This window comes from Grammomys surdaster, unplaced genomic scaffold, assembly GCF_004785775.1.
Source record: "Grammomys surdaster isolate TR1022 unplaced genomic scaffold, NIH_TR_1.0 146, whole genome shotgun sequence".
In the NCBI taxonomy this organism is placed as follows: domain Eukaryota; kingdom Metazoa; phylum Chordata; class Mammalia; order Rodentia; family Muridae; genus Grammomys; species Grammomys surdaster.
Window position 1 is genome coordinate 16,028,563 of NW_021604604.1, and position 13,625 is coordinate 16,042,187.

The 13,625-nt window shown below is 42.1% G+C and overlaps 1 protein-coding gene across 1 annotated transcript in view; it reads right to left on the reverse strand.

Moving 5' to 3' along the window:
- Taf3 (TATA-box binding protein associated factor 3) overlaps positions 1-13,625 on the reverse strand; it is a 144,543-nt gene that overhangs the window by 3,849 nt on the left and 127,069 nt on the right. Inside the window, exon 5 of the mRNA XM_028764870.1 lies at positions 2,873-3,122. Coding sequence (XP_028620703.1) covers positions 2,873-3,122 — 250 coding nt within the window. The remainder of the gene's footprint in view (positions 1-2,872; positions 3,123-13,625) is intronic.

Below are 13,625 nucleotides of genomic sequence, written 5' to 3' on the forward strand. Positions count from 1 at the left end.
CTCCACTCTCCCCCTCACTCCTATCTCTCTCCCTCCTCTCCACTCTCTCCCCTCACTCCTATCTCTTTCCCTCCCTCTCACATTTCTCCTCCTCTTCCTCTCTCCTCCACCCCACCCTGCCCCGCCTTCTCTGAGGCAGGTCTCATAAGCTCAGGCAGGCTTGGCAGTTACTATATAGTCCAGGCTGTTTTTGAACTACAATCTTTGCCTCAACTTCCTGAGTGCTGGGATTTCTGGTGTGTGCTACCCTGCCTGGATAGAATGGCATATTTCTAATGCACATTCTAAACTGCTTTGTAAATCATTAAAAACAAAGCACTGCAAATCATCTCTGGGAACTATGTAACATGACTTGCAGTCGGCTTCATCTAAGAATTCCTATAATCTCACAAACCCCTAATGATTATGGTCTGTCGGCCTCAAACAACTGATAGTTTTGAAAGCTCTCAGTTTTCCATATTTTCTCAGCCACATTCAGAGCATGGGATTAGCATATACAGTCAAACGTGCATGTATTCCCTCATTACTCATTAGCCAAACCCTTCTCCTGAACTAGGTGATAAGATCAAGGATGTAAAAGAGCTGTTACTGAGTAACTTTCCATTCCCTTATGACATTTAAGAAAGGCACAATAATCAACTAAAGGGCAAAGGAAAGCAGAGGCTCATGGGGCCAAAGAACTACACACCTAATTATTATTATGCTCCAAATACTGTGTGTTCTGGAGTTCTGACTTCATTCCTAAATGGATGGCTTTCTCAAATGTCACATTATCGAAACCTATTCTGCATGGGTACTGTAAAGGAGCACTGAGTCAAACTTACACTTAAATGTCCTCACAGTAAGACAACATATGACTTCACTACTTATTTTGCAAAGTGTCCTCTTCCTATGCCTTTAAATACTATACTGTAAAAGACCAGGGTTTCCTTGTGAGGGGTTCTCAAGAGTGGATATGTTCTGTTGTATGCATGGGCTTACTCAAAGGTTACTATTTCAAAAAGTTCTATAAAGCAATCCACCTGAAACCTTTCTAGAGGAATGTGGAGAACGCTGTGTCTGACTGCCAGCTCTAACTTGGGGGAAACTGCACCATGGGGAAAGAACCAGCAGTCATCAGGCACTAGGTGTCCAGTGGGTGAAGTCACCATGCATGGCTGGTCCTGCTGATGGCTGACCTTATTTGACATTAACAGGCTATGACTCTGAGATACATTTAAAAAAATTGCTGGGGGCTGGAGAGATGGCTCAGCGGTTAAGAGCACTGACTGCTCTTCCAGAGGTCATGAGTTCAAATCCCAGCAACCACATGGTGGCTCACAACCATCCGTAATGAGACTGGATACCCTCTTCTGGTGTGTCTGAAGACAGCTACAGTATATTCATAAATAAAATAAATAAATAAATCTTTAAAAAAAAATTGCTATAGGACCACAGTAATACCCAATATTTTCTAGGGTACTGAGTTCTTTTAAAATATATCTTTGGGATAGTTTAGAGATGGGGAAACAGGAGTTACGAGAATCTCACTGTCAAGAGCACACTAGCAGGCAGTGGCAGAATCACCCTCTATGTTCTCTATGTCTGTAAAGTGTCTAGTTAGACTAGAAGACATTCAAGCACTGTCCCAGTTGCTGTCACATCTGTGAAGTCAGTTCCAGTGTCCACTGCAAAGCCACAATCTTAAGAGCCGGAAAAGACGACAGAGATTACTAATATAAATCACTTAATTACAGATAAACAAATGGAGGGTGAGGAGATTACATATCAACTCTTTCCTGGTCAGCTCATTGCAGGGTGGGGGGATGCCTCAATTCACTCCTTGGTTGACTGAGGAATGGACCAATTGATTCCTTACAGGGTTTTGTATCACATGTTCTGTTATGAATTGCCAATTCACTAATTTTAGGTTAAGTTTTCCTGTCTGTGTACTCTCTGAATGCATTCAGGATTTTTTGTATACCTGTGTCTTTATACTGTCTCACATATATAATGATTTACTTTTTTCCAAACTCCCCCATGTAACACGCTATATAGATATCTCATAACAATAGCACCAGGCTCTGCAACTTCTTAGTCATTCATCTCTTCAAAAGTTAGGCTAACAACAGTCTACAGAGATTGTCATGCAAAAGTGTCAATATTTCCACTTACACACTACTCTGTGTGCTTGTGAGTCTCTTCCTGTGCCTTGAGAACACATCTTTATAAGTATGTCATTACTGGATTGAATTTGGGGTTGGAATAAGATCTGACACTATTAAGTATGGGGAAACACCTAAGGGCACTCCCAGGACAACGCAGGGCCATTCAGTGTGATGAGGCGGATGTGCTTCATTACTTACTTTGAGCACTATGGGTTAAACCTGTTGTGCTGTACACGCTAGGCAAGCTCTCTACCACTGAGCTAGGTCGAAGAATAAAAGATGCACTCAGACGCTCAGAAATTCCTATGGTCTAAAGGCTCATTCCATTTAAGATGTAAGTTCTTATATATTCTGGATCTCAGCAAGTAAAATACAATAATTAGTGCTACAATTCAGAAATTATAGCTGGCCCATAAGATCTATGATTAACACATAAATTATACTAATGTAAATAATTTACTCACTCTAGTAAGCATCCACTGTGGAATTTAAATATCAGTTATTTACTGGTGTTCTTCTATTTTGGTATAGACATGGTTCAAATCAACATAAAACAAATGCGAATTGACATCATTTTTGTGGCTGAACATGAACTTTGTAATGTAACTGTTGTGAGCCAACAGCTTGAAAAGGCAATGGAAATGCTTCTCCATTTGTCAAGCACTGCCTGTGAGAGTCACCACTGCAGAAGCAGCCTTCTGTTAAATGCGTGCAAACATACGTACCACGTAAGTGCTGACTGTCTCTGTCACTACGCTCCGCACCGGGGCTTTGGCACTCCCTGCTCCAGAGAGGGCAGGAGCCGGGGATGGCATCAGGGCTGGGCACATGGCAGCCTGGGTGAGGAGTGGTGGTGGCAGGGGAGTAGGGCTCACTCGCACAGGAATAGGGACTGGGACTGGAGGTGGGGTTTTAGGTCTGTTCAGAGAAGGAGCAGGCTTAGCCTCCGGCGCTGGCACCACCTTGCTGATGACACTGTCAAGGAGAAAAGAGCCAAGGTCAAAATACATCATAGATTTAACAATTCCTACAAAACCCTTGTCTGGAAGCAAAATAGGTTTACAAGGCATTTATTTAGGCTGTGAAGACAGTCAGAGGACAATGTGCTGGGAGATGGCTTCCTCCCACCACGTGAGCGCTAAGAGATCAAACTCAAGCTGTCACGCTTACCGGCAGAGCCATACTACCAGCCATATTTATTATTTATTTATTTTTTGCAATGTCTCATGCACGAATGGCAACTACTCTAAGAGCTGAGTTATATCCCCAGTCTTGCAAAATAGGCTTTAAAGTGTCCAGAAACAGTTAAAGAACTCAGAATTCAAGGCCTATCCCATTATCACTCATTTTCACAAACTTAGGCTAACTTTTCATTTTCTCAAACTGCCCTCAGTGATCAAATATGTGAGCTATTCTAACAACCAGTACACACGTGCTTCTCAAAGGTATGTAATAGATGGATTGTGTTTTTCTGTAGCTGGGTCCCACACTCCTCCCTAATGACTTCAGATATGTCAACATGACTTCTGAGGTGAAAGGGAGAAGTGCTGTGTTACTTCAGAGCAGCTTCCTTCAGCCATCTGACTGGAGTCTTACTTGCTTCAGAGGAATCCCTTCCTCCCGGGAAGCCATCAAGCCCTAAAACCTGCAGGTGTTTTTGTATTTAATTTGAATGAGAATGTCCCTGACAGGATCTGGTATTTAAACACTTGGTCCCAAGTTGGTAACAGTCTGGGGAGATTTATGTGGTACAGTTGGCTTTGACATTACAGTCTCATCCTCTGTCTATTTCATGCTTGTAGCTAAAGATGCCATCACTTGGCTTCCTGCCCCAGCCATCATACCTACTACTTGTGACCATGCTGAGCCCTATGCCTCTGTAAGCCCCCAAACCTCTTCCATACACTGACGTGGTCACAGTCCTGTCTGGTCACAGCAAACGCTAAGTAACGAACACAGAGGCGGGCAGAGAGTGGGGAGCTGCCTCATACTTACACCACATGGTACGTTTTTGAGGGCCATGGAAGACTTGAGAAGTCTGTAAGAAAACAGTGGCTGAATGCTCTCAGCAGCACTTGTAAGCTGTTCTAACAGAAGCCTGGAAACCCGCAGCACTATGAGCAGTGTGGACTATGAAGGCCAGCATGAGAGGTAAGAAAGGGTCAGTCCTAGCAGCCCAACTAGAAGCCAGTCATGTGATATATTTTTTTTTTTTTGGTCAAGAATTTGGTTGCTTTCTGTCCATATCTTGAGAACTTGTCTGAGGCTACATTTAAAAGTAATGGGTTAATTTCTTTGGTGGAGATTATTATATGTCTGATTTGTTTTTGAAGACAGGGTTTCTCTGTATAACCCTGGCTGTCTTGGAACTCACTATGTTGACCAGGTTGACCTTTAACTCACAGAGATCCACCTGCCTCTGCCTCCTGAGTGCTGGTGGAGGAAATTTCAAAGCAACATAATAATGTGGTGTGGGTGTTATTGATAACACTACACAGTCTACAGCAAAAATGTACAAACGGGCCAAATGCAAACCAACCAGTTTAGAGAGAAAAGGACACTGGCCAAGGCTGTTCTGGGAGAGAGGCTGGAATTGTTGAAGAGAGTAGGGCCCGCTCTGCACTGGAATAAAGGGAAGTATGTCCTCAGGACCAGACCCTGCCCACCTAAGCCTCCAACTTCAGGCTCTTTAAACTGCCCCTAGAAAGCAATTACATTGTTGTCCCTGTGGCCGAGGTGGGGGTGTGGGCAGGGTCTTTCCCACTCTGGAGGACTCTGGGCAGTGTCATCTGTCTGGTGCTGGATATAAAGGCATGCATGCTGCAAAAGTGAAGGGGTGGAGGACTCTTCCTCTGTCATTTCAGACAGCTATCAAACCAGACGGCACGTGGCAGATAGTCCCTGTGTGAAGGCTGAGAAGCCACTGAATGAAGCTTAGAAGGTGAAGTCTGGGTTGCAGTGGTAACCCTAGGATGGTGGACCTGGCAAGGAAGAGTTTTATAGAACTGATGGAAGATACCAATCTATGTATGTGAGAAACACATTCCACTCCAGGTCACTAAAAAGAAAACCTTAACCAAAGCACATTGTAACAAAACTGCAAGACTGGGAGAAGCACGAGCTGCAGCTACAAGTAAACCAACAACCACTTTCCCATGGAGAGACAGAGCAGCTGATCTTCGAGGCTCAGGAAAGTACAAGACAAATGTGCTAAAGAAAAAGAAATTCCATTTTTGAAATCTTACAGAGAGAATGCCAAATAAAGACATTTTCATCAAATAAAATCTTAATATTTACCAAATTATAAGCTAATTAAGATAATTAATATTTATCATTTTATAAGCTAAGCAGATAAATTTTAAAAAGATTTATTTAGTGATGGCTCAGTGGTTAAGAGCACTGGGTGTTCTTTTAAAGGACCAGGGTTCAATTCACAGCACCCATATGGTATCTCACAACTGTCTATAGCTTTAATCTCAGTGGATGTAATGTCATCTTCTGGCCTCTGTGGTTATTAGGCATCCACATAGACATATATGCAGACAAAATTCTCAAACATATACAAATTAGATAAAAAATAAAAAACAGCCTAGGAACATTTAGGGAGGGACCCATGGCTCCAGCTATATATGCAAGGGAGGATGGTCCTGTCATGTATAGGTGGGAGAGGAGATTCTTGGTCCCATGAAGGCTGGAAGCTGTGTGTGGGGAAATTCGAGGGTGGGGAGATGGGAGTGGGGAGGTAGGTGGGAGCACATCCTCATAGAAGCAGAGGAGGGGGTTCCTGGGTGGGGAGGATGGGGTAAGGGGAGAACATCTGAAATGTAAATAAAACATCCAATAAAAAAAAAAAGTAGAGGCTGAGGACACAATTCTGTAAGTGTGTTTGCTGAGTACAGCTGAGGCTCTGAATTCAAGCCTTACCTAACACCGAAACCAGAGAGCTAATTAATACAGCAATGGTGAATGTCGCTGTTAGCAGACATCATGCTTAATTTTCACTGTCAATTTGACTGGATTTCTAATGATAAACTATGGAAACACCTGTGGGTGCATTTGTATGTGTGCTTCCAGGAAGGTTTGCATAGGGTCAGAAGAGCAGGCCTGGGTGGGCCGGGCTGAGGTCCTAGAGAGAGCAAGCTGAGCAACGTTCACCCTCTCTGCTTTCTCACTGTGGATGCAATTCGAGCTTCTGGGGCCGTGGCTTCCCCACCATGACGGCCTGTACCTTCAAACTGTGACATATAATAAACCCTTCTTTCTTCCCATTGCCTTTGTTCAGTATTTTGTCACAGCAACAAGAAAAGTAGCTAATAGATGCTGTGGGTTGGAGGAGGGACAGGTAGCTGGCAAGGTGCTTCTGAATGGATATTAAAACCTGTGTGCTGGGCCAGTGCCTCGATAGGTCATGCCTTTAATCCCAGCAGTTGGGAGGCAGGGGTAGGCAGATGTGAGTTTGAGGCTAGCCTGGTTTACATAGTGAGTTCCAGGACAGTCAAGGCTACTAAGACCTGTTTCAAAATACCACATTATTTGAAGTAGTCACACATACTTATTTTTTTCAAAAAGAAAAAAATAGTTGTGAGTAGTATATAATAAAATTCAAGTTTTCTAAGGAAAAAAAATGTAATCATGAATATTTGTGTGTAGTTACAAAAAAGTTCAAAAAGAATATATGTGTGTATATGTGTATATATATATATATATATATATACACACACATATACACACACACACACACATATATGTATGTTAACTATTTAGAAACTGCCTCCATAAGCTGGGATCACAGGGTACTTTTCCTTTGCCTATCCATAATTAACATATAAATCTTGGAGTAAAAATAATGAAAAAGTAAAAAAATGTACACATTTAGATGCCCCTGGGAAATTTTTAACATAATGATGGCTTGCCCAATACCTTCTAGGGAAACGCTATCCTGTTTAGTTAGACATATACGACAGAGAGCCCCAGGTTAAGTCAAGGGCTGCACAGCACAGATGATGCTGTCATGACTGATGGAGAACAAAAGCCTAACGTCCAAGAAGGCGAGGAAGAGAGTCTTCGCTATGTATGCTGTTTGTTTGATTAAAGTAATAAATGCATCCTTTAGCTTTTGGTATGGTTTGCATGTGGTTTGTTCCAGAAGATGTGCTCATATGCTGGGTCTTCAGTGTGCTCTGTGTGTGTGTGTGTGTGTGTGTGTGTGTAAGTTATTAAAGTGGACACATGATTTTTCAAGACAAACTATTCTAACTCTAATTTTAAGGGGCCAGAGTAGCATTACATTATAACTACTTCCCCAGAGTTTCCTAGAGTTTGAGTTATTTTGACTTTAGCTTTTAAGAGACTTAAGGTAGTTGACTATACAATTTTAAAAACAATTCTCTCTTTCTTCCTTTCTTTATTTTCTTTCATAAGAAAGATTCTTTTATGATCTAGCTTTAGCAATATGAAAAATCACATAGCAGTGCAGCATAGTCCAGGTTCTCAGACCAGATCAGCTAACATCAGCACGGATTTAATCACTGTGGAGATGACTGGTCCTGGCTGCCCTTGCCCTCCTATTGACATGCACAGTAAGTTCCCTTCAGAGCTTCCTGTTGAGTACCCAGAGTCTCTCAGAGAAAGCAATACCGCCCACAGCTGTGCCCCACAGTGGCTCTGCTGCTAACGTTACAGCTTTTGGAGGATTTAGTCACAGTGCTCTAACCGCTATAAACACTGGCGTTATTCATACAAATGTGCAGAAGGAGGGACTTTCAGAGGGATTTCTTTACCTGTTTCCCCACCACAAACAGAATGGGTCATGAGCTGTAATGCAAACTTACAGCTTGACAAGTCAATAAAGAGCCAGGCCGTGCCTCCCAGCCCCTTAGAGCCTCCAAGGTTAGAGGCAAACACAATTTGGGTATGTTCTGCACAGGAGGTTTAATGATCCTCATTATTCCGCTATTGTGTGCAAACACTATGAAACCAGTAATCTAAATTATCAGAGTCCAAATAACTGGCTACTAAAGAGCTCTCAGTTCAAAAGTCCCCTCACAATGGCTTACTTATTTACCTAACGGTGAATGGCCATTTTTAAATGGTGGCATGACACCACAGGGAAAAGCACTGTAACCATGCCTATGGATGGAGTCTATGTGACCTGAACACAGAAATTAGTCAATGCAGAAAAATCACGCTGAGGAAAAAAAAAAAAAATGTTGCTTAAATCACAATTCACTTCACTTTTTTCTAAATATTTAATTTTAGATTTCAGACATACCATCTGCCACAAGAAACACATAATCACAAGTTAAATGAACCTCTTCTCACAACAAATGCGGAATATTCCTGAGATTTTACAATACCATGGCTATGAAGCCTCTCGGTTGGCTTGTGACATGAATATGTATGTCTATTCTTCCTATTTTTGCATTTTCACTTTTATGGAAAGCCCCAGACACACCTGGCCTAAATGTGGTAGTCAGTCTGGTGTGCACACATTGGCAGATTTAAATATTATGAAAGTCACTTGCAGCAATCTCCAAGTTATGAGTGAGTGCTCCATCCTTCCCTTCCCCTCTTTGGGGAAAGCAGGCTGTGGCTGCAGTGTCTGCCTGCCTTACGCAGGAGCTCGTGGACTTGGTTAACTTAGATCCAGTCCTCACGGAGGGCTTCAGATGACATTTTCTAGACCAGCAGCTTCAAAGACTTAAGTGAAAACTGCTCAAACTCTCAGAAGCCAAGGGGGAGGCCTGTTGCTTTAAATGGCTAAATTCCAGGCCTATTTGTTGTGTGGGAATGGAAAACAAATACACCAAGCTTTCCATTTTTCTAGCTTCAGTATCTAAGCAAATATTCCAAACTTGGGAGGAATTCTATTTTAGAGTATCGGCACTTAGAATGCCAAACAGTGAGACAGTCATTTCCATATTTCACGTTGATCAAATACCCAAAGACAATTATGAGAATCAGTTTTATGTTGATTCTTCAAATCAATCATTATTCCTTATTCTTCTTGATCCTCACAGCTCAAAATTTAACATTCATATAATTATAAGACAACGATAAATGGATTTAATTCCTTGAGCTCATGGCTTGCCTCCTGAATATTTACATCGTCTCATAAAATGCGTATTTTATCTTGTCATAGCCCAAGTACACATCAAGTAGCAAACATTTTATCTTTTAATGCAGGCATGACCTATTTGAAAAATGAAACAAATTGCATGAAGTAATTAGAGAAAAACATCACCATTACAGAATCTTGTTTCCAAGGGAAAGGCCCAAATGATTATACTTCTATTGTCAAATGTTCAAAATCTGTAAAATACTCTAAAAGGGCACCATCATTCAGATAAGTAATGAATAACGAACATTTCATCAGACTTGCAGGAAGATCCAGCAGAGCGATAACAGACTAAGGAAAGCGAGATGATGAGTTCTCAATAAGCCATGGAACCGGGAAGAAGCAAACACTCTCTAAAGTCATAGTTCCAACTTTGGAGTCAGGCAAATAATCTCTATAATCAAGAAAATTAATTTTTTTAAAGACAGGACCTCACTATATAGCTCTGGCTGGCCTAAAACTTGGTATGTATACTATAAGGATCCACCTGCCTCTGTCACTCAAGTGCAGGGACTATAGGAGTATGCCACCACACTTGGCTCAGAAAATGAACTTTTACAGCTGTCTTAAAATGGAAAATAAACAGAAATGAATAGATTCCCAAGTATGTCAATTATGATGAGGTAATAAACATCATTTCAGGAGACTAGGATGCTGGTATATTGTTCACACATCCATAGAAAAATGTAAGAATATATGCCGAGTGAGGCAACTCCCGATTAACTGTAGGCCATGTAACTTCAGAGGCCCCAAAGCAATACATTGCTACCGTTCCTGGATACCTAGTGGAACTCCAGTAAGACTTTTCTGCCAAAGACATGTGTTCTGGCTGCAGGGCACCAAGAAACCAAGCTGGAACTGAGCAGGAGGCTTATAGCTATAAAGCTTCCTGCTGACCAGCGTCATAATGCAGGAAGATGCTACGCAGGCCATTGGTGGACAAGGGTCATTAATGATCACACCCAGTTGTACACCCTCTATGCTACAATACTGTACTGCCTGGCAAGATATGCTCATGGGTACAATGGTAGCATAAAATATTCTGAGGGTAACCAATTGCTTCCTGATTGGATATGAGGTCCATGGAGTGGGATATATGCTTGTCTAAAGCCTATTGCTTGGGAGATCACAGGCCCTACACAGGGGAATCTACTACTGATGTTCTAACAAATGGACATATAGTTAAACTGTCTTCTAAACACTTATGGACTCCAGACAGGACATCTAGGGAGCATCGTAGAAGAGGGACAGGAGGACTCTAGGAACTGAATGGTAGAGAGGCATATGGTAGGACACTGTCTTCTGGACACAGTGTGGCTGAACACACAGCAGCTGTGACTGCCTCCATGGAGCCCGCTCACCCTTGCCTCACCAAACCCTCCTAAAGAAGGAAGAAGGGAAGCGTGACTACTGGGAAGAAGGTGGGTATCTTAGAGTTCTGTTGCCATGAAGAGACAGGATGTTGAAAGCATTTAACTGGGGAGCTTGCTTATAGTTTCAGAGGGTTAGTCCATTATCATCATTGTGAGGGCATGGAGAGAGTATGGTGGCACTCATCATACTGAAGCAGTAGCTGAGAGCTACATCTTGATCCTTGGGTAGGGAGAAAGAGAAGGAGAGGGAGAAAGAGAGAGAGAGAGAGAGAGAGAGAGAGAGAGAGAGAGAGAGAGAGAGAGAGAGAGACAGAGACAGAGACAGACAGAGACAGACAGACACTGGGCTTGGTATGGGCTTTTGAAACCTCAAAGTCCACCCCAGTGACATGCTTCTTCCAAAAAGACCATATCCACTCCAACAAGGTCACAGCTTCCAATCTTTCAAATAGTTCCACTCCCTTCAAACATGAGGCCATGGGCGTCAATATGATTCATACCACAGTGGGCAAGTGTGGGAAGAGGGATGATAGACAGTGACAGGGTGGGGGTGAGTGTGACCGTTGTGCATCCATAGTGCCCTAGAGACAAGTTCAATATTATATGACAAACAAACAGACAGAATACACTGATGAAATCTTAACCTCTCCAATCAAAAAGAGCGACAAGGAAGATTAAGAAAATCTTAATCTTATTATTTTCTAACTTTAGATTTTTATTTAGTATTTCTGCATGCATTGGGAGGTACGACTATGCCGTGGTGCACAGGTGGAGATCAGAAGTCAACTTTCAGGAGCTGGTTCTCTCTTTCCACCATGAGAGTTCCTAGGAGTGAATCAGGTCATTAGGCCCAAGATGGCAATCACTTTTATCCACTGAGCCATCTCACCAGCCACTTCCTTAATCTAGCTAAATAATCTTTTTATTTGTAAGTTAGGGTAAATTGGTTTTATTTGAAACATTTTTTAAAATTATAATCCTTAACTTCATTTGGTAGTCTTGTCAGTAGTAATAATGGTATTGTCATATGCAGATTATCTTGTAGCGTTCTTATGGAACAGAACAAATGGCACTTGTCTTGGCACTCAAGACTGCTAATGTAAAAAGGTACAGAATACATTTAGAGACATCAGAGTAATGTTAAATCTGATAAGTTTATTGTGTGTGTTCACGTGCATGTGTGTGTTGTATGCATGTTTGTAGGTGTGTGGAGACAAGAGGTTGAGGACAAGTTTCTTCCACAACTGCTTCTTGACCTTTTCGTAATGGGGTTTCCCACTGAACCTGGGCCCAGAATTTGGCTGGACTGGATGGCTATCAAGTTCCAGAAACCCTCCTAACTCTACCTTTCCAGACCTAGGATTACAGTTGTGTGCTACCATGCCCAGCCTTTTACAAGTGTGCTGGGGATCTGAACTCAGCCCTCACATCTGTACACTAAGCACTCTACCCACTGTGCTATCCCCCGTGCCTGGTTTTCTTTCTTTTACAAATAGACCTATTTTTTAGATCTGTCCTTCGTGAAGGCCTACAAATTATGACACTCTAGCAGCAATGGGCACTTCCATAGTGTGATTCCTATTCCACTGATACAATCAATGTTCTCTGAGAGAATGGTTAACTTGAGGTCTGTGAAAATGGCCAGTAACACATAGGTAATACATGAAAGATATTCAACACTAATGAGGTTGTACTGAATCTAACAGACAATGTGACAGGATTACCACCAGACAAGACAGAATAATTTGAAAACGAACATGATAAAGGAGGAAGGAAAGGAGAAGGAAAGAGGTGGGGGTGGGGTGGGGCAGGCAGAGACAGACTAAACCCAACCATCATTACTAGTGTAATTCTGGGTCAGCTCCACCAACCCTTCCTCTGAAGAAAGCAACAGGAGGAATTCAGTCAGCATTTCTCATCCCTTTCCTGTTTGATTTACGCTTCAAAATAACCAAATAAAAGTACACTTTCATTAAAGGGTTTCAGTTAATAAATACTAAAGAGATGGTCAGATTTTTTAAAATCCCAGCATTTCACAAGGTCTAACGAGACAACTGATTTAATACTGTTTAAGGGTATGAAGCTCACCATGTGACCTCTGCTTGAGACAGTCAGACAACACCAGAGTTGGAGAGATGGCTCAGCAATGAAGAACATTTATTGTTCTTCCAAGGACCAGAGTTGCTTTCCCAGGTAGCTCACAACCACCTGGGATTCCAGTTCCAGGGAATCCCACACCTGTAGCCTCTTGAGGCATTAGCATTAATACACACCCACCCACATGTGAATACACAGTACTCCTACATAGAATAAAAAATAATAAAAATGAATCGGGTGAAGAGCACTTGCTGCTTTTCTAGCACAGACGTTCAACTGCTAGCACCCACGCGTGGTAGTTCACGACTGCCAACCTGTAACAGCAGCTCTTGAGGGATTTTAAGTCCTCTTTGGTCCCAGCAAGCAAATAACCTCCGCCCCCATCTCCTGCTATGCATAAATAAAGTAAATCTTAGGGAAGTGTTCTTTCGTTCTTTCCCTCCCTCCCCTCCCTCCCTCCCTCCCTCCCTCCCTCCCTCCCTCCCTTCCTTTCTTTTGTTTTTGTTTGTCTGTGTAGCCCTGGCTGTTCTGGAACTTGCTCCATAGACCATGCTGGACTCAGACTCAGAGACCCGCCTACCTCTGCCTCCCAAGTGCTGGGATCAAAGCTATGCACTTTAATCTACCACCACCGCCCAGCAAGAAGAGCTCTTTTATCTTTTTGTTTTTTAAACTGAATAATGGTAATATTAAAGCACATGTGCTGGTAGACAGATGTATACTTGTATACAGAAAGATAGCTCATGCTTTTATAGAGACAAAAAAAAAAAAGCTGAAGGGGCAATTAGAAGCCTATTTTATAAGGCTTAGTGACAGTAATCTAAATTTACGAGGCATATGTTAACTTCCTTGTATTTATTATAAACCAAATAAAATGAAAACAACAAAAAA